Genomic DNA, 22831 nt, shown 5'->3' on the forward strand with positions numbered 1-22831 from the left:
TTTCATCTGACCAAAAACTGTTAAAAATAAACACTGCAATCGATATTCACAACAATAAATTAAAAAAACCTCAGGGTGGCTGTCAAGATCCTGGTGCTTACATTACAATGCTGTGATATAGGATGGGTGGCTGTCAAGATCCTGGTGCTTACATTACAATGTTGTGTTATAAGATTGGTGGCTGTCAAGATCCTGGTGCTTACATCACAATGTTGTGGTATAAGATGGGTGGCTGTCAAGATCCCGGTGCTTACATTACAATGTTGTGGTATAAGATGGGTGGCTGTCAAGATCCTGGTGCTTACATTACAATGTTGTGGTATAAGATGGGTGGCTGTCAAGATCCTGGTGCTTACATTACAATGTTGTGATATAGGATGGGTGGCTGTCAAGATCCCGGTGCTTACATTACAAAATAATTGTATAAGATGAGTGACTAAATCACTAGATCAAAGATTTTAAAATTTGTTTTTTTCTTTTAACTTTTAACATGACTGATATAACTGTTTATTGTTATATTTTAGCTTCTAAAATGATATAATTATATTTTTCAGCAAATGAAGACATTGCTATTTGTATGGGCACAGCTGAGAGATTTTTGACCAGAGAGAATATTACACAGACACATGCAGAGTTGATACCGACAAAATATCTTAAATAAACACTTCAAATTCTGACATACTGAAAATGTATAAAATATATATTTAAGTTGGGATATCATAATGTATGTAACAATGAGTTTATAATAAATACATTTTCTTTATTTGGTTTTTAGACTTTTAATATATGTCACTGAGTAATGGTAACACATGGAAACTTAAGATATAGGAAGGTTTTGAACATTGAACACTTTGTGGTTTTATACTGTTGTCATTGTTAGTACTGCTGCTGTGGTATTTTTAATGATATTATATTCCAGATGTATTTGTCAATCCTATGGAAGAGAAACAACATAAAGTATAATAACAGAAGAAATGAAACACAAAAGTACAGCACGGATAGAAACACACACAAAGTCAAATGGTAGAACAAAAAACACAACACAAATTAAAATAACAGTCTAACAGTCGTGACTATTCACAGTAATCATGTTGACTAACCAACATGGTCACTTTCGACCATTTCAATAAGTCATATGGACTGCATTCAATTGTCAAACTGACAAATGTGCATAGTCAATTGAACAATCCAATTCGTCATAACGAGTATACCATATAGTCATTTTGACTTCCTAACATAGTCATAATTACCACCCTTCTCAGTCAAATGTGACTAACCATCTAGTCAAACGACTAAGAGCATAGTCAAAATGATTAAAGTGCATTGTCATCTAGAGGACAGTCAAAATGACCAATTAAATTGGTCAAATTGACTAATTTAGGTTTTCAGTGCGTTTAATAATTTCATGCGTCCGACGCGCTTTTCTGGATTTACCTTCATCAGGAACGCTCAATGCCAAACATTTGAAATCCGAGGGATGTATAAGTACCGAAACAGTTGAAGAGCTATATGACAAAAATACCTAAAACAAATAGCCAAATTCATCTAAGGTCAACTTTGCCTGAGGGAGTTGAAACCTTAGTTTCTTCAAATGTCCTGCCCATATTCTATATTTTAATAAAAAATAACAGTTATGCAGTACCGCGACCTTAACCGCCAAATGCTTATAGTGAAATGAAATGTTTCATTAAAGTATGCATGTATATCAATGTATTATCTTTCTTTTGTTATTTTGGCTCAAACTACAAGCTTAGCATATTCCATATTATGTAGAAGAAAACATATTGATATTGAATTCTTTTTATCTGGAATTGTTACGGCAGATCTAAATACCAAATGCATATTCACGTATGTATTTCTGAATTCAGTCAAGGTTGGAAACGGATGTTTGTAGAAATATGGTCTCTGAGACCTATTTCTTTCTGGCTGTAACACAAATTAATTAATGCCAGAATGGTGTTTGAAAGTTTTGATGCCTTTAAACGAGTCCACGCTCTGGTACAATAAAAAAAACTTCCGCCCTTCGACTGGGCATGTCTATTTACATGTATTTGTGTAATCAATAAAGCCAGACGGATGATCCTCGTGATGAGTTTACACCCTCTGACTAAATGATTGTTCATTCTTTCTATCAAGCGGGAGAAAATGACCTGTTAATTATATTATTAACCAATTTACCTACGACCATAAGCATTTGCTCTGCGATCAATTTCATCTTATTTACATATATTTACCAATTTATCATTGTTTGATATTCTGCATGGCAAATATCGTTTCGTAAGAGTAATATCCTTAAATAAAAATACATGTATGAATAATTATTTTAACTGAACATTATAATTATACTTCAGTTGATTTAATTTAGTTAACATATCCATTTTAGCTTCAAGAAAACAATCATTCACTAGTTAACGAATTCGTAATTAAAATTACGAAAAAAAAGGTATATTGAGCACCAAATAAAATATTTAAGGCATGCCAAAAATCGAAACACAAACAAATATCTAAATCACGCATACGGACAATCAAGAACAACAATAAATTCTCATCAAATACGTAAAGCTTATTTTAAAAAATTAAACAAAAAAAGCCTTAAACATTTGTTTACGCCTATGGCAAATGACATCATATTATGTAACTGCTAATACTAATTTTGTATTTACCCATCTCATTTCCAATTTCTAATGCGGATTCCGCGTGTTTTTTATGATCTTTTCCGGATGATAACCGAGTATTATAATCACTTATTTGTAGACTGACTGAAGTAATCCATTATGACGATATATAATAATTAATAATATGTTATTGGAACAACATGTTTTTTCTATATGTAAGTCAGTTATCTTTTTTCGCATGATGATTTTAGATAAATGAAAGCCGTTTGTAATATATTTGTATCAAGAAACTGCTTTAATCAATAGTCTGACACATACTTTGTAAACGTTTATTTATTCTGTTGTGTATTGACCTTCCCATTATACAGTTAAAAGTTTCAACAGCATTAGCAAAGATCGGTTGAACTAATAATAGATTACAAAGTTATTTTAAGAATTACATCACAGATAAAGTTCACGGATGTCATGCAAGCAATTTGTAAACAACGCTTTGCATGAGGTAAATTCCATTGATATTTTTATATTACTTTCTGACTAATTCGATGGCATAATTACCAAATCAATCAAAACCTGTAGGAAATAGGCATTGTTTGTATAGAAAACGTAATAGTGATACTAGGTACAGACATGGAGAATACACGAATGATGTGTTTTTCATCTTTTACCGAAACCGACAACTCGTGGAAAAGCCCGTCTAAACTGGATCAAAGCTAGTGATCGACCGGATGATGATTTTAACATGAATAAAATCAAAAGACCTACATATATATGCAGCAAGTATTTGGCATGATAATATAGTCCTACGGCTGAAAATGCTGATCCAATCCCAGCACTTTGAGAGACCGATGAACAGGTTAGTTTTAGTGCATTCTTCTTTTATTCAAATTACATTTTGTGTTGGTATTTACATGTAAAGCTAATGAATTTTTAGATTAGCTCAATATTTGTTTTTCTTCAGAATGTGATGTTAACTGCAAACATTCCTTGTTATTTGTAATAGTGAGTTACATGTATATTTAAGTCAAATTTTTAATATAAAAGAGAACATGTTGTATGATTGCCAACAAAACTATTTATACATTTAATTTTTCACCGGTAAAAAAAAAGGATTGAATGCATAAGGAAAACATCTTCACCTAGCAGAAAGCTAATAAAAATTTCAAAAACGGATATAAAAAACGCTGCTGACGGTTTCATTGACCTGTCCATTGATTTATCTATTCTAAATATATTTTTTACAGACAAGGTTAGTCTTGGGAGGTTTAAACATCATTCGACACAACCGAAAACAAATGAAAATATGATTTATAAATTTTAATTGATGAATTTCGAACATATAATAATATAGAACACTTGATAATAAATGATGCTGATATCTTCCCTCTGCACACATTTTGTGGCTAGCATTCTAAAATTAAGTGGCATAATTTATTAGATTTAAACATGTGTAAATTTAAGCTTAACATTTTTTTTCAATTTCAGTTAACAACAATTCATATATAAACATCAGTTATCAAGTTACCAATACTACATTTTGTAAATGAAGCAATTAAAAAAAACATGATATGTTATTTTTATGTACATGTACAATGTTGAAGGTTATTAAACTACATTTAATATATATTTTATATTTCAGGAAGCAATTTTCTGCATCTGCAGATTCATCGTCACAAACAGAGTGTATACCGACAAATGAAGGGCAAACAATATATGTAAAAAAAATTGGAAATGCAATAATCGAAAACAAGATTTAAAAAAAAAACCAAAAAAAACAAAAAAACAAATGAGAAATAGTGAAAGTAGTAAGAATGATCAAACAAATGAACAAAATGACACCACCCTTTGCGTAATGACGACGATCAAAGACAATGATGCTAATATGAAATTATTCTTAGGATTGATATATGCTTAGTTTTGCATTTTATTTAACTTTCTTGGCTCTAGTGTTTACATTTTAATATACTGTGATGAAAAAGATGATTCAAAAGAAGGTTTAAGGAAAGGTCATAAAAATCTTGAAACAAAAAGATGAGTTATTTCTGACCTTTTTAAGACTTAGAAGGGGTTACAGTATTGATACTATTTCAAAAATTTACGAATTGCTTTTGTTAACATGGATTCAGCTTCACCATATCAATGGCACAAGACATGTTTCCAGGACGACAGCATTCTAAAGTTGAATTACCAAAAGTATTTTTAACTTTTAAGGATAGACAATAGATTCCACTGATTTTATTTACCAGTACCAAGATATTTCAAAAGACGAGGACATTTGTAATCTTCATACAAAAACAACTATACTTATAAATGTTTTACTGGCACAGCACCTTACAGATCAATTGTTTATGTCTCAGGCTTATTTGAGGACTCGGTAAGTCGTAGAGCAATTGTTGAGTTGAATGGAACTTTAAACTATAGAAATCCAGGTGATTCGGTTCTTGTAGATAAGGGATTTACAATTGAAGACCTTCCACTCAGACGCCAAGCTTCCTTGAGTAAACCACTATTTCTAGGATAGAGAAAAAAATACCTCCCAAGAAGAATATAAAATAGCCAAGGCTAGTATACATATTGAACGCGTCAAAGAAAGTGTGAATAAATGGAAATTACCTGTGTTAATGTCTTCAATTTCCAATCAATTGGTATTTGGTACAAGTTATCTTGTAATAGTTATTAAACCTTTAATCGACTAAGAACAAACTTTGAACATTTATATATATATATATATATATATATATGTGGTGGTATCAATATAAAAACTATACCTGTGTCTCCATTATTAATTTGTTTAATTTTATTATGTACATTTACTATGATTTAACAATATATAATCTATTTTTAGACTTGAAATATATTGGCATATTAATGTCTGTTAAAATAACAGGGAACAGTTTCTTTGGTACCCAATTTTCAAAAACCTCAAGAGCAATAACTTGTTCTCAAAGGGTCACGTCTTTCGAGTCCTATAACTGCTAGCTGGAGTGAAAAAAGTAGGCATGGTGTGTTTTTAGCTCTAAGGAAGCAATCTCGGATGTTAAACGAGAGAGGCAAGCGGAATATAGCTTACTATTCAATATTTTGTTTTCTCTTAATGCCAAAACCAATTCAAACGGTGCCACTTAACGAAAAAGTTTTGAACATTTAATTTTAAGAAGATCATATTTCTGATCTTTTTCTGGATAAACAATAAGATCATCAGGGGACCTTTCGATTTCTTGCAAAAATTCCTTTATCGAGAATCCTGTTTTTATGACTCGAACGTCTTGTATTTTTCCTGCCATATGTTTTAAATAATCTGCTCTGGCTTGCTATTCACTTTCAAACGGTGTCTGGTATAGGAAATGTATGTAAAATTAAAATATTATATGAAATAAAGTTAAATAGTATACGTTTGGTACCATCACAATACTGTGTTTCAGTGTTTAAGATGCTTCAAAGATTGCTGGCTAGTTTTGCTGTTGAGGCGGTGATCCGGAACCATCTATTTGATTTCCATGTATCAGATTCTGATTGAAGTGAGGTTATTGATAGCATGTAGGAAGCTGTAGGTTACTGTTGTTTTTTTTTTTCGTCACGTAGATTATTTAATACAATCTAAATTAAATTTTCCAGTTGATCTATTCATTCTTCTTCAATGCAAACATTATTCTTATTGAGAGGTAAGCTTCATATTGAGAGGTAAAAAAGGTGCCCACATAGTGCACTTGACAGTTTTTAAAGCATTATATTCATGTTCAAAGTAAAAGACTGTTTTGACTCAAGGTTAATGGTTCTTTGGTTCTGTGTCCTGAGATAAAAAAAAGTTCGCAGCTTCGATGGTCTAGATTTATGATATAGATATGCTGCTTCAGTTATTTTTGTTGGATTTTTGTTGGATTTTTGTTCGATTTTTTTCGCTGGTTTTATTCGCAAGGCATACTCTGAAACCTTAAAATTGTCCCCTATAATATTCACATTTCCATTTTTCAAAATATTGGTCTCCTTTTGTGAGTGACTTTGAAGTCATGTGTGGCAAGCCGGTAAATGTCTCGAGTAAATAACTGTATATATGGCCGTAAATGAAATTGGTTGGTATGGTTTAGATGGAAAAGGTTTCCATCCTAATACTAATAGGATAGCCGGTAATTTTTTTAATACTCTCAGGTATGACTGTTTCAAGTTGTATTTCATAACATTTCGCTTGATTAATGTTTATATCGATTTGATCTAATTTTCCGTACTTGATTACATCTTTGCATCAAAAAACAAATATATGCAATTTTACAACGTTGATCCTTCATAATGTAAGCTCTTTTATTAATTTCAATTATTTAACGATCGAAACAACAATGTCGATAGAGACTGAATATGTCCACTTCAGACAGTAAAAAAGAATGTTTATAGAATTATAATGGGCGTAAAGGAGTAGGCCCAGTAAGAGCCCTTTTTGGCCCCAAAATATAGCAGTTTTACAAAATTGTTAAAATGTAAATTTTCAGCTATTTATTGGAAAGAAGAATACTTCTGTTACATAAATATGGGCTGTTTTGACAATACAATGCACATGTATCGGGTACTAGCATCATTAAGTCATGCTAAATTACTGAAATCTTCGAAATTTTGGCATTTTGGTTAATTTTTAGACGGTTTCCGTCTGAAATGGAAGTGGCCGCATTTGTGTTCATTCTTAACATTTAAATGTTAGTTGTATTTGATGATAATACATAACATATATAAAGGTTGAGAATGAACACGGATGCGGCCACTTTCATTTTTGACAAAAACCATCTGAAAAGTGACATATTATGACATATTTGATAGATTTTTCATACTTATGCTTGAATTTGAGCGTCTTTAATGACTAAATCAGTTCAAATCTTTCACATAAACGAATTGAATCGACTGAAGTAGACACTTAAGTGTTTAAAAAGTGTCCAAAATCTTTCATCAGATGAACCTGAATTTTGAGGCCAAAATCGGCCCTTACCGGACCTACTCCTTTATGCATGTCACCATTGTTTGTCCTCCAACGGAAGGAGATACACACACATTTTGTGATAAAGTGTTTCGTCAATAAACAAAAACAGTAGGCGTTGTTTTTGGGGTCACTCACATTTTTAGTAGTTCATTTTGGTTTCTAAGTGATTAGATATCTCTGCATTCGAACCATGTTTGTCAAAATCCTTATGTTTATTTACATCTAAAAGCTTCAAAGTCCGTCAAGCCACACAGAGATATATTATTGAAAATTAACATGACCACTATGAATGATATAAACTTATGTATATATACTACTTGATTGTTGTTATTGTTTATTTGTGTGTGCTTCTATATATTATGTTTGTACTTTCTTCATGAGGGCTCCCAGTATGATTAGTGACAAATAGTTTGGTTACCCACTTTGAATGCTGATTATTATTATTATTAGTATTATTATTATTATTATTTTTATTATTATTATTATTATTATTATTATTATTATTGTTATTATTATTATTATTATTATTATTATTATTGTTATTATTATTATTATTATTATTATTATTATTATTAATATTATTATTACCGTTTAAATAGCACATCGACGTAACTTTCTAATTGATTTGTGTCAATTAAGTGAGTTAGTGAGTTAGTAAGAAGTTCTCATTCCTAGCTAGTATCACTGGTTTTATAAAACACATGTATTATGCATATTTATTATACACAAGTTCATATACTTCATGTACTTATACACATTACTATCATTGCATGGTTATACAAAATCACGTCCATGCCTACTGAACTCTCGACATTCTCATCCTTTGACAGCCACCTTCAACACTTCCTTAACAACATGAATGTAACATACATCATTATACCACAAAACTATAGGGATAGGATATATAAGAAAACCTTAGTCATAAAATATATACGGCTTGTAATGAGAGTGATTAAAGTGCAAACACAGCTGCATCATTCATTTACTGTAGCGGACATTCAGACTGTCTTCTACAGTTCCTCATAAAAAAATATCCTAGAATTATTTAACAACTTTGACCGGATCAGTTTACAATCGTCAATTAAAAACTGATTACAGATAAAGTTACAATTGATGAAATTGCGGTTCCATAACAGGTTTCCGCGAAAAGTAATTGAATATAAGCCATGGAAGAGATTATAATGGGTCACTCGTATAAACCTATCGACATCAGACATTTTAAAGTGAAGTATGACATGTATAATACAAAAAATAACAGGTTACTTATTTGAAAAATTAAAGAAGAACATAATTATTAGATACACTTTGTAAATTTTAAGTAAATACGAAAACTTAAACATAATGAAACAGAACAAATAAAAACACATATAACACATGTATAAGTCACCGTAGTCCAACGTTGGGCTAAGAGCATAAACACTCAACTCGTGAACAGGACCGAAAACATTTGTGGAAAATTCAACAAGTTTTGTGAATATCTCAACACAACACTTACTTCTGAATTGACAGAAGCATACAGTGGCATCAGCACCTATCGATGACCCATATTACTTGCTTGTATTTCACGCAAATTGACTCGATAACCGCAACGTTTGATCTAGGAATATGACAGCTATACATGCTATAGGACACTTAGTATTGGGGTTTTAAATCCCCCTCTCTATCGACATATCTCGATCGGTCGATTTCGGGAGATGATAAATACACAGACAATTAAATTTAAAACATAAAAAGCAATGCAACTATCGGGATTGAAAAATTCTTGGTTGTACTAACATTTCAATGTCAAAAAATTATACATGCGATAGTTGTTTGCAAAACATCAAGAGGTTTCTATAATATGAATGTGCGATATTTTTTAATATGTTTCTTTCATACAAGTGATTTAATCGGTTAAATTTTATCTTTGCATTGTAGATCAATGCTTGTGTGTCGTTATTGACAATACTGTTAACAAAATCTATTGCAGTACAAGGTAGGCATCAGCTTAAACATACATATATTTACGAATAGTTGTAGAAGGTACACTTGTTCATCGATTTAACACTAAATTAACGCAGAGATACGATAAATATGCCAGAAACTCATGTATATTGGATAGCCTTATCTCTGTGCAGTCTGAAACTTTAGTGTAATCAAATGCAAATTATATAATGAAAAAGTTAATTTTAAGGGTCTTTTTTAAAAAAAAGTCATGAAAGTATAATTTCTGAATTGCCTGTACATATATCATAGGCAGAATGTTACACAAAATTTGATTATTATTGCAGTTGCTGATTTAACCAATCAAAAATGCAATGACCACATCCTGTCGACACGACCAAATAAACACGTTCAGTTGATACTAGCTAGGAATGAGAACGGATATATTCCTGATATCGATGGCTGTTATTATGCGATAAATCTTAATCATACTGGGCACGAATTTCAAAGAATAGAAGTGAGCGTTTCCCTAGAGACTTTGTCTGATTGTCAATATAAAGTAGAAATTTATTCAGGAGATCCAGCAAGTAACAATAAATTTGAGGTAATTGTTTCTTTTTTTGTTTAAAATTTATTTGTTGTAAATTTGAACACCAAGCCTTTCAATATTTAGAGAAAGTGCTGTTTATTTACATATCTAGAATGCCACCTTTTGTTTTCGGCAGCATATACTGGTTGCCCTTCTGTCCTTTAATCCGTCTTTCCGTCTCAGTGTCCGACACAAATGGTTTCAGGATTGTAACTGGAGTTTATCTACTTGTTTAAAATGCAACTTACACAGATGGATGACATAGGCACAGGGTTGAATTCCAATGATTTTATGTAACAATAAACCATCAGATTTTACAATTATTGGCGCAGCCATTTTATGAAGATAACATGGTATTCAGAATTAAGAGTATGGCTAATCCTGATTGGTCGATATGTGGGTCCGTTATATTACTATTATTAGACACTTTGTGCACCCTGCATTATACCAAAGGCAAAATCATATATTTTCCAAAGCCCTAACAGAACTGAGATGTCTTTTCAACGCTAGGATGAGTCACGTGTTTTAAGTGCAAAATCGATAGGCAAGGGAGATATGTACAAATTACGTTAAGAAAAGCAACGGGAACCTATGTTTTTTGGACCAAAAACACTATCTGAATAATTTTCTTCAATTCTAGCAAGGTTTCTAAAGTCTGTATCTCGAAAAAGGCTATCATTGTCGTCTATGGGGAAATTAATTGTTTATTACAATCTATAGAGTAAATCGTTTCAAGTTCAACGTCACTGAAACTAAAATATAATGTTTTTGTAAAATGGTTGGACAAAATTGGCGGAGATGTATACAAAAGGAAATAATTAATTAATAGCGTCAAATAAATGACTTGTCTAACATAAATAGATACGTCATTTCATAAAAATATAGCTAACGAAGCGAACTTTAAACATTGACAAGTTATGCAGGGTGATAAAGAATAAAACAAATATCAAATAAAACAAGGCTATCAATATAACTGTCAAATGTTTAATTACATTGAAAACTTAATTTAAAGTGGATTATAATTTGTGAATAAGGTTTACCAGTATGAATCATATGTGTGTCTCAAATAGTAAAGTTTTATTGATTTTCACAGACACTTGACTGTTCTTCAAATCATTTATGGAAAGGTCATTTCCCCACAACAACACTTTATTTGCGTTACGTTAGTCATACCATAATAGAATTTAATAACAGCATTGCCAGATATGCCAAGATGATGACAAATATCACCTATCGTTTGTGCACGTCATGCTACCAAGAGCTTCCATATCTTTTCACCTTAAAAAAGTGTCGTAAGTACATTATGTTATCCTATTCTATTTTTATAAAATGATACATACAAATTATAATAAAGTTACCAACAAATGTTATACATAGAGAATATCATATTGCTTTTTCAATATCAAACCTGTATCAACCCGAGTCTATTATATAATCACGAGAGCTCTGCTCGAGGAATAATATTGGTTGAGGGTTGATACGGTGTGTGACATTGAGAAAAAAAACATATCACATACACTTTATTATATACATGTACAACAATGTACCTGAAGCACAACTCATCTCTCTTATATATTTTTTACGACACATGACGTAATACACATTAGGGGTGAACTTGATAAAGCTTTTGTAACCGTGACTGATATCGATTACGTGACGTCATACAGATAAGGACTTTAATAAAGCCTTTGCAACCGTGACTGGTATCGATATATTCACGGATGGCTGATACAGCACGATTGTATCATCAATTGCATTACACATACCATTTACGTTTATTCGCTACTAAGTATATAATAAAGTACAATATTTCACAATGCCAACGACCAACTCCTTTAATAAAAAGTAACTTACGAAAAAAAATATGGTTACGATACCTTGACCTGTTAGGGGCACATCATGTGGCGTGGTTAAAATCAGTTACACGTGAGCACACATCTCCTCCTTAAACTATCTAAAAAACTAAATAAAGGGAAGCTACCAACATGATGATATCTAAGACAAAATAAAACATACAATGAAAAAATATATTTCGGAATAAAAAGTAGAATAACAAAAATATGGAACTCCAAGAGAAATTCAAAATTGGAAAGTCCTTTATGAAATCGCAAAATCAAATGCTCTTACCTATCAAACGAATGGAAAACAACTGTCATATTCCTGATTTGGTACAGGCATTTCGTTAAGTAGAAAATGGTGGATGAAAACTAGTTGTATAGCTAGCTAAATCTGTCTCCTTTATGACAGTTACATATAATTTCATTATATTGACAACATTGTGTGAACAAAACAAACAACCATGATAAGTAGAAATGTCAAAAATTGAAAATATCTAAAATAATGAAAGTTCAATTGTTGAAACGGAAGACCAAAGAGAGTAAATTTGAGGGTTGCTTCAATTCACATCATTATGTTTTACGCCTGTTTGATGATATCCATGATCATTGACATTAGTAAACAAGTTTACGTACAATTTGGTCTGAATGTCATCTGAAATGACTGAACATACAACTCGTTAAGATATAATGTTGTGTTTGTAGATCCTTTCTTCTGGCAAATTCTGCATTCTATAGAAAATAAGTATTTCAATTTGCAGTCATTGTATTACTGTTTAGTCAATTTCATTGGATTTCGCATTTAGTTAGTACATGCAATTATAAAAATAATACTTTCACTTCGATTTTGAAAATTTGCACATGCTCCTTCTCAACCAAGCACCGTGCACCATGGAGTTAAAGCAAACACTAACTGGTTTGTTATTTGTTGTGGGTACGGTGAAATCATGAATTTTACCTTTTTAGCCAATACAAAAAAAATCAGCCGAAGTCTGACTTGTCTAATAAGGTTAATAAATATTTCATTTACACCTGGTCACCCTAAATAAACATGTTATATTTGCAAAGGAACATTCAAGGCAATAGTAGTATACCGCTTTTCAATAATCATAAATCGATTAAACTAAAACAAATCCGGGTCACAAATCAAAACTGACATCATTCAATCAAACTAACTCTTTTAAAACTGAATGTATCTATTATAGTTATGGAGTATTGTGGGACTGAAGTGTGTATCGCCGATAGAGACGTAGAATATGTATACAAATTCCCTTACTGGAACAATCATGAAATGTGTCCACCATGTCGGTCTATAACTTTTTCTGTCAAGGATTCGGTACAAATATGTTTTGAATCTTTTACAAACCGGTCAATATTGGATGCTGGGAGCTGTCATGTAAAAGTGGATATTGATTACTATCCAGCACTGGTAATAATATATATTCAAGTTGAACATTCTATTTCTATCATTAAACTAAAGGGATGTGACATGTAACATGCGACACCTTGGAGTTTCCTATAGCAATTTTACTCAACAAAAAGAAAACATGAAAAAGAAAAAAAAGAAAGTAAAAAAATGAAAATAAAAGTTCTTGTGAATGAAATCGCATTTGCAGTTACACAAATTTGCTGTACATGTTTGACTTTTAATTTTGATGAAAAATTCATAAAAAATTATTAAAAGTAGTTCATCATATAGTAGTTCCATATCTCGATTGAGGCGATACACAGTTGCGGATTCAAGGGAGGGGACAAAAGGTGTACCATTTCAACGGAAAAAAAATCATTTAGATTTGCTTGATATCTAATGTTGGACTAAGTTATGTTAATTTGTTCCTTAGAAGATCTTCAGGGGAATCACTTTCTATTTGTAGAAACCAGTAATTTCAATCAAATTCATACTATGCAGGGGACATACCTTGCTAGACATCGCGTACAATTTCTTTTCTTGTTTACTAGTAGTTTGTTCTAATTGAAATAAAGATACTGTGTCAAGGCGTCGCTTTCAAAGATCTGAAAACCATGACAACCCTTCGTTCATATTTCTGTTTATAAACCCTTTCCAGTTTCCCTGGTTTTGTATTTATGAAACAAACATTGCAACATTTGAACACTAACTATTACAGGCTTATCAAATAATCTAAAGAACAAAACGTAGAACGGAGTGTTGGTAGATACCTGCAAGGAATACGTGTGCACTCTATCTGAATTTTATTCATATTGTGCTTTTTTGGAAATAAAATAAACGCAAATAGATTTTGAAAATGTATCGATGTCTACAGCAAAACAAGATGAAGAATTACATACGAAGCGGTATAGGGGGAGGGTTGAGATCTCACAAACATGTTTAACCCCGCCGCAGTTTTGCGTCTGTCCCAAGTCTGGCCTTTGTTAGTTTTGTATGTTTTTTAATTTTAGTTCATTTAAATGTTTTGGAGTTTAGTGTGACGTCCATTTTCATTGAACTAGTACACATTTTGTTCAGGGGCCAGTTGAAGCCCGCCTCCGGGTTGCGGGATTTTCTCGCTGTGTTGAAGACCCATTGGTGGCCGCCGGCTATTTTATGCTCTTTGGTTGGGTTGTATTTTTGACACATTTCCCATTTCCATTCTCAATTTTATTAAATGATGTATTTAATGTGTTATATTAGTATTCTCGGTACTTTCCCGTAACAGTACTCCCCTTTCACATTTTTTTCAACCGACAAAGTCTAAACAGTTGATATTAAAGACTAATTGTAATAGCCTGAATTTTAAAATGCGATATTAATAAATAAGCAATTTTCACAAATCATATTAGCTTTATCTAATCATATGCATCACCAAAACAATGCATTTCTCTACAGGTTTTAAAAAACAGTTTGATGAAAAAATGGTGTCTTCCTTGGAATGTAAAAGACAAAAGAGTTACATTTACTTTTGGTGAAGATTCCAGTTGGAATTGCATACATTCACAAGATTGTCGTGACGGTTCAAGATGGAATTGCCAAACGACACCAAGATGTGATGTTAAAATTCGAATTATTCCAGAAAACAGAGATTCTAACTTATGTCCAATGGCAAGTTCTAATCAAAGAGGTAAGGTTTTGACTTTTGACACAAACGAATACACTTCGTTTGCAACATCATTAACTGTCCATTACTAATGCACGTGTGAAGCAGGATCTGCTCACCCTTCCGGAGAAACTGAGATCACCCCCAGTCTTTGTTGGTGTTCGTGTTGCTAAGTTTTTAGTTTTCTATGTTGTGTTTTATGTGCTATTGTTTGTCTGTTTGTCTGTTTGTCTTTTTCTTTTTCAGCCATGGCGTTGTTAGTTTATTTTCAATTCAAGTTTGAATGTCCCAATGGTATCTTTCGCCTCTCTTTTATGGAAAAATGCATGTACAAAGTCAGGAGTATGACTGTTGTTATCCATTCGTTTGATGTGTTTGAGCTTTTCATTTTGATATTTGATAAAGGACTTTCCGTTTTGAATTGTCCTCGGAGTTCGGTAGTTTTGTTATATTACTTTTTGCTATAGTCCGTAACTCATGTAAGTGTTAGACAGATGATCTGTCGAACTTAATTAAACGTGGAAAATATATCATGGAATTACGGACAAAAGAGACAAGTTTTTTTTCGGCTGGTGGCTGATGATTTTCATTTAATATATAAATGCAATTAATCACTTCCTGAAAAGTTTATAAAACTAAACTTAAAATTTAACTTAAAACTTAAAAAAAAAAAAGAAAAAAAAATAACAAGAAGAGTTATCAGTTCAAAATATGGCACATTTCATATTAGTATGAAAGGATATGTAATTGTTAGCAAAAAAAAATAAAATAAGAAAACAAATAATTGAATTATCAATTTTGCTCTTGAGCAATATGGCATGAAGTTCAAAAAATAAAGTTGTAAACTATACCATGTCACGAGCTTCATCAATTCAAATACAAACCACCCGCATAATTAGCTATGACATTCCCTGGTACGACTATGGAAACTACCATTTAACTTCAAAAAGGGGGTGGGTATGTTTTTGATATGGTTCTTTCCTAAAAATTATATTCTGATCCACGATTTGATGAAAAATAAAGTTGTCAAGCAGATGATAAAACGAAATATTCTGTATCCACATTTTCACCATTCCTTAAAGTGTTAAAGTTTGAAAAAAAAATTTGATTGATAGCATGCAAAAACTTAAAAAAAAAAAAACAACCCTTGAAGTTAAATGGTTGTTCCCTAATGTTAACACTTCAAAGAGAACACCAACGGTTTGATTTATGCTACACCCCGAACGAAAAACAAATATGACAGAAACCCATCAGTTATAACCACTTGGTAAATTTTAAAGTCAAGAATTTCGTTACCACAGTTATTACTTAAAACTGTAACTACATTCATTCATAGATACACAGATTCGATTTGGAACCTTTGCTGTATATATGTAGAAGTATTTAATTTTCGGAAAAGCACATACTAATTTGTACGTTGATGTTGACTGTAGCGTCTTTATATTTAAATACGATCCATGTTCAAGAACGTATTCATTCCTATGAACATGATGAACACACGTTTTTTTTTTTTTTTTTTTTTTTTCAAAGTTAATCAATTTTACACTGTTGTAAGGTCTCTACGTATTGTCTATTTTAGTACTAACATGAATATTTTCATTCTAATCTGGAAAAAAACCATGAAATCTTTATAAGTTTCATTTTAACTACCTTAGAATTACTGCGAGTTAGAACGATAGTTTTTTTTTCTTTTTGTGGTTCGTTTAAATCTGATATTTGCTTCATCCTTTCAATGTTTTGCTGCTGCACAATTGTTCAATAGGTAAACAAAGTGTGGTGGTGGGGGGGGGGGGGGGGCAAACTTGTTTTGCCCACTCATATTATGTTTGTGGCTGTCCGTCTCAAGTGAGAAACCTGCCATTCAGTGCTTGTCATTGGTTACTCGTGTCATAAGTTTTTTTCTAGTTCAATGTTATGTCATCAATCAGTATGTTTGTTTTCGTTTTTTTTTTTTTTCGTTTGAATTTGATATCATTTTGTCATATTATGGGAACTTTTATAGCTTAAATTGCGATATAGTTTTAGCTTATTGTTAAATACCGCATGGTGACCTGTAATTGATCACATTCACTTCGTTTGGTCTCTAGTGGATAGTTTTCTGCATTGACAAACATACTACATCTATTTTTTTAGGAACAAAAGGCAGTTGAAAATATCTTCATTAAATAACTACTGTGCACACACATAAATAAATCATCATTAAATGTTGACTAACTACTGGCATTTGTAAATTATATCAAAAATATATAATTTGGTGACCAATTAGTGGGTATGATTTTCTTTTTGTTTTTTTATTCCATCGAAAGATACTAAACAGTAACCTAAGCACAAGTGTCACAGCTTTAAAGGTAGTAAAGTCATGCTTATTCCTTATTAGACCTGAATTTTATTGTATTGTCAAATTAATTTTTACTTTATTTTACAGAATGGTCCTCATGGACAAAAGATTTTAGTGACAATGATAATAACTCTTCGTTAAGTACTAAGGATACACTGGTTATTATCTTTACATTTGTGGCGTGTGTCTTGGTACTGATATGTTGGTATTGTAAATACAGATGTACAAGAAAGAGTCAGAGTCAGAATGGAATGGAGAATGCGAGGCGAGGTAATTACAACTAACGGACCACAGAACAATTGATGTGATGCATTAATGAAATCTAACCTTGATTCTCTTTTACGACGATGACTATGAGATTGATGATGATGACGATGAATATGACGATGATGATGATGACGATGACGATGATGATGATGATGATGATGATGATTATGATGATGATGATGACGACGACGACGACGACGACGACGACGACGACGACGTATTTTAATTTTCTAATTGTTTTATATAATGACATTATGGTTTCAAACACAGAAAAGGGTACAGGATAAAAATGATAATTTAAGGCTTTAAATAACGATGTTTGCCGTTTTTGTTCGCGTTTTTTCCTGAAAACTATAACAGATACAGTGAAACTATTTACAGCAAAAAATGATCTTTTCACCAAGATCTAGCAAAAATAAAAAAAATAATTTTTAAACAAAAATGATCTATTTCAGCTTCCCAATTGTAAACTTTCCCTTTTGGTGTAGAAGTATTCAAGCAATGCATGCGTATTAAGTATATATCTGCCGGTTGATACGACATTTCAGAGCTTGCTTTTCCTATATTTTCCTGATATTCTAGATAAAGATTCATTGTTTGGAAGAAAGGCAGTGAACCAAGGGTTTCGGGTAGTAAAGTTGGTAATTTCTTCGAGAGTCTACGAACATCAACAGGACTTGGTTGAACCTGATAGAATATCTGTGTTACAGATGACAACGGATGTGTTTCAACTGTCGTAGCAACAATCTGTCGTCTTTTCAACGTTAATAAACACCGCATTGATATATCATCGCAATTGTACTTACACGAACAACAGGACAGGAGTTGGATATGCTTTTCCTTCCGGAGAAGCTGAGCTCACGCGGTTTGGTTCGTCTATCACGAATTGGTTGACTGTTATGGAATGTTAGTGTCGGAGATGACCATGGAATGCTAAATATCATTCAATTGTCTTATCCACAATCTCGTCTTCTTTTCTTCGAATTTGACATCACCGAATTTTCTTATAAAGGCAATAGGACAGGTGCCGCATGTGGAGCAGGATCTGTTTATGCTTTCTGAACACAACAGAAATAATTGAGGATCGACTTCTCAAATGAGTTATTGTTAAATGGTGATTTTTACCTATTTCAAATGTTAAATAATATCATTAAAACTTTTTAATGAGAGATAGGCAAAAATGTGGCGTAAGGTTTCAATATGTATTTTTTTTATGTCAAATGAACGGCAGTTTTTGTAGATCACTTGTGTTGTTTATAATGTCTTGCCTTTCTAGTTATTCACAAATGGCTTCTAAAATATGTAAGAGTTAATTTCCTTTAAAAGACATTAACTTTCGTTTTCAGCATTTCGGAATAGAGGAACTACAGAACAAAGAGAACATTCAACTTTGATTTCACCAAATCCTCGACATGATATTCAGATCACAAATACAGCAAATTCCTCAGGAGTAACGGGTAACCTTGCATCATCTTCACAAATAGAAATACATGAACCGCAGCAACACTTTTCTATAGAGGGGAACAGTAGCAGATCGGCTCAGCCTCCCCCGACTCTTATTAAGCCATCATTTTCGCACGAAAAACCTCCGCCATCATATGAGGACGCCTGTAAATACTATGCAAATTAGTAATAACCTTGCGCAGTTATAGTATCGGATAGGATATGGAAATACTGAGATACCAAATGTATAGATATATATATATTATATACAAAAACGTTGAAAGTTTCGTAAATGAGATGTGATTTTATGACGTGATTAAATTTTCTACGTGATAAAAGCCATGTTCTAAATCCAATAGTAGAAGATATGTGCGCCTGTGTGACGTCACAATGATAATTGATAATGATAATGTTTTGCTCAGTATTTTGTATGTTTTTGTTTTATTTCGTTGGCCTTTCAGACCTCTATGGTTTTTGCAATACCGATACCTTTGTTTGAAGAATTTATATTTTTATTTTATTGTCCCCTGGGTGCCTTCTTTTTTTTACAATTGACGATAAATCTTTAAATGTGCGACAAATAATTTATAAGAAACTAATTACACTTTTGGCAAGCATGAACTGAAACGGAATGGGTCTACTATCACTAGTTCTAGAGACTGTTTTGGTTCCATAATACTGTGCGGTTATGGTGAACTTTTTTAAAAGAAAGTTGGCATTGTATTTAGAAAACATTATACATATATGTATATGTGGTATTGTTCTTAACTTAATGACAGTATTGAACTAAAATTAAAAGGTAAGTCTGATAGTCCTAACGGTCTTCTTTCGTGATCGCATTTTTTTTTCAAAAACACAGACCAGTTTTGAAAAAACGGCCAATATAACATGATAAAAGTAGTACTCGACAATTCAGGACGATTTATAATGCTTGATTTAACATAAAAGGAATATAGAAGAATATTGTAAAGGCAACTTAAACACTAAATTAAGTGGTAATCAATATTTATAAATATATAAGACATTATAAGTTTAATGATGAGTGTTCTTCCTAAATGATTTGTTTATCATGATGGAAGACAAAACTAACCTGTTTCATATTTATTCCAGTTATGACATGCTGTTCTTCATTGTCATGTCTTTCAATGATAGATTTGACATGTGGTACTCTTCTGTCACATGGTCCTTCAGAAATAAAGCTCATAAACTAAGGAATGGACCCAATTATATTGAATCAGAAATCATTTCTAGATAACAATGTGCACTTGTCTTCTAGGGTAGCAAAACGTGTAATTACTTAACAATATAACAGATATGTATGAACTTAAATTAAATTATTAAAATTTGACTGTTGCTATTGTGAACTTATTGTCATTAGTAGAAACTTTATTTCATTTTGCTTAACTCTAGTGATGTTTGTTTTAAAGGACAATGACCATTAATATAAGATTTATACATATGTTATGAAGTCTAAAAACAAAGTACCATAATGAAAATTGGTAAAACATAAAACTGGAAGATAATAAAATTGCTATCAATATTCAAATAGTAGGCATGCTCAACATATCTTTAATTTTCACAAATGTGGGTGAGAGGGTAAAGATTTTAAGTAATTTGAGTAAGTTCTGAAATTCTTAAAAATATAATTTGTTTTCAGAATGAAAAAGAAATATATAAACACAGCATTAAAAATATGTTCCTGTACATAATTGTTAAAAAAGGTAAGGTTGACAAAGATATGCAACTCGCCTTTAATAATCCAGTAAAACTAACAATTTACTGAGGTAGTGGTACACATTTGTTGTAACTCAAATTTACCCAAAGATAACTTTTTAACTTTGTCTAATGAACAAATGCATATACTTACCCTTTGTCCCAAAAGATAAAACATCTTCCCTCAACTGAGTTCCCTTCTATACAAGAATATCTATACTATACATAAAGAGAACTTCGTCTATTATATACCTACTTGAATGTTAAAAACACTGAATTATGTGTGAAGAACATAGCTTTTCTAGAGTAATGTAGGTGTAAGACAAGGAAATATTTTCAGACCAAATTTATTTGTTTTATACTAATATGGTCTATTAAATATGTACATGTGAAACAGTTACCCGAAACGCAAGACATATCAATTGCCTAATGTATGCTCATAATTTATTGTCAATTCTAATCAATCACCTTTTTGTTTTCATTATATTTATTCTTGATGAAATGCACTTTTTTTTAAATTAAATACTGTAAAAATTTTATACACATATTAATAGGAGCAAATATTTCAAACAAACTTGAGATCACATAAAGAACATATAAAAATTAAGTTTTTCCCTCCTTCCATAGTTCTTTTCCTGTTTAAACTTTATTGTGTTTTTTAAGTAAGCATTTTATTTAAGGGGAGACAATTACACAGCTGAAAACAAAAGAAATTATCAAATATAGCTAAGATGCAAAGCAAATTGTCTTAGCAATAAATCGTTTGCCCATTAATGTTTGTTGCAACCTCTATCAAAATCTATAGCTGACTAACCCAATAGTTGCTGCATTATATTGTCAATATATTTTGATAAATTTGTTATATTCTGTTGATTTATACCTGTTAATTGCTCATTATGATAGTGTAAATCTGGATTATGATCATTTTTTGTTATTTTCCATAATATTTCGTACCTGTTTATTAAATCTAACAATAAAACTATATCAAACTAAGGCACTTTTATAAAGAAATAGAGAAAACTTTGAATATGTCAAATATTAAAAAATGCGGACCTTTAATGACTGTTTCCATGAAAACGAGAAAAGATTTGAAAACATGGAACAATATTTTCTACTCAGTGTATGCTGTTGTTTCATATTTTCATACTTTCTCAGAAATTAAAATTGTTTCGCTGCGTGCCATAATATTTTGAGGTTTACAGATAATTTATCTATAGAAAAATTGGTGCTGTAAACTTGCATTTTATACATAGTATATACAGTTCACACTAGAGTTTAGTTTTATCTATCAACTACAATTAAACATAAAAAAGAAACTAGATGTGTCGGAACGACATGAATGACCACGTTCGCAAAAAAAAAAACCAACAAATAAAAGCCATTTGAGTGAAAATTTCGGAATGAATGTCAGTATAACTGTTATTTTCACGACATTTTCAAAGTCCAATGCATGTAGTCTCAACACAAATCAGTGGAGCAGAACCAGACGTGAAGTTACATGTTATCTGTAATTCATAGTAATTGACTTACAGCCAAAAAATCAGCTCAATATGTGAAGGCGTTTAGATACAAAAAAGGTCCGTTTAATTGCTATTTTCCTGAAATTTTCAAATACCAAAGTCTCATATGCAAAAATCAAGGAAAAAAAAACAAAGGTAATCTCGATCTGTAACTCATTATAATAGACTTACAGCCTAAAAATCAGCTCAATATGTGAAGGTGTTTAAAAAAAAATCCGTATAAATGTTCGTTGTGGAATTTTGAAATGACAGAATGACAGAATTACGGGATGACGGAAAGACGGATAAGGATAAAACTATAAGGCCCGTCAACCTTGTTACGGGGACAAAAAAAGAAATGTTACTCATGTTTGTGTTGACAATAATATTACATAGAATTATACATGAAAGATATCGTTCTTCTTATTACTGAACAAGACAAAAATGCAACAGTTTTTAATATTTTAAAGGATAATTATGACTCACCTTGAGACTACATTTGGGCTGTAGAGTATATCTGGCCTATGAGTTCTTTGTGTCCTAAATGAATATATAAACAGTTTGTTTTTAACGAAAAAGAATAAAAGAGAGGCGAAGGA

At 31.6% G+C, this 22831-nt stretch overlaps 1 protein-coding gene and 1 long non-coding RNA gene across 2 annotated transcripts; both read left to right on the forward strand.

Moving 5' to 3' along the window:
• Window positions 1-2759: 2759 nt before the first annotated feature.
• Window positions 2760-21726, forward strand: LOC127706868 (uncharacterized). Its single transcript, XM_052211594.1, has 8 exons — window positions 2760-2830; window positions 9490-9547; window positions 9843-10099; window positions 11178-11376; window positions 13125-13348; window positions 14765-14996; window positions 17398-17580; window positions 18924-21726. Exons 1-8 carry the CDS (start codon window positions 2816-2818, stop codon window positions 19205-19207), a joined length of 1452 nt encoding a protein of 483 aa, XP_052067554.1. The 5' UTR covers window positions 2760-2815; the 3' UTR covers window positions 19208-21726.
• Window positions 2872-4399, forward strand: LOC127706870 (uncharacterized). The gene is made up of 2 exons (XR_007984599.1): window positions 2872-3468; window positions 4252-4399. It is a non-coding gene; the product is annotated as an uncharacterized LOC127706870 (long non-coding RNA).
• Window positions 21727-22831: the final 1105 nt, after the last annotated feature.

Source organism: Mytilus californianus, unplaced genomic scaffold (assembly GCF_021869535.1).
Source record: "Mytilus californianus isolate M0D057914Y unplaced genomic scaffold, xbMytCali1.0.p SCAF_6, whole genome shotgun sequence".
Classification (NCBI taxonomy): Eukaryota; Metazoa; Mollusca; class Bivalvia; order Mytilida; family Mytilidae; genus Mytilus; species Mytilus californianus.

What these genes read in the sequence shown, in the direction of transcription:
- LOC127706868 (XM_052211594.1), top strand. An exon ending in GGCAAGTTCTAATCAAAGAG is followed by an intron (nt 14,997 to 17,397) that starts GTAAGGTTTTGA and finishes TTTATTTTACAG; the next exon opens with AATGGTCCTCATGGACAAAA. An exon ending in AATGGAGAATGCGAGGCGAG is followed by an intron (nt 17,581 to 18,923) that starts GTAATTACAACT and finishes TTTCGTTTTCAG; the next exon opens with CATTTCGGAATAGAGGAACT.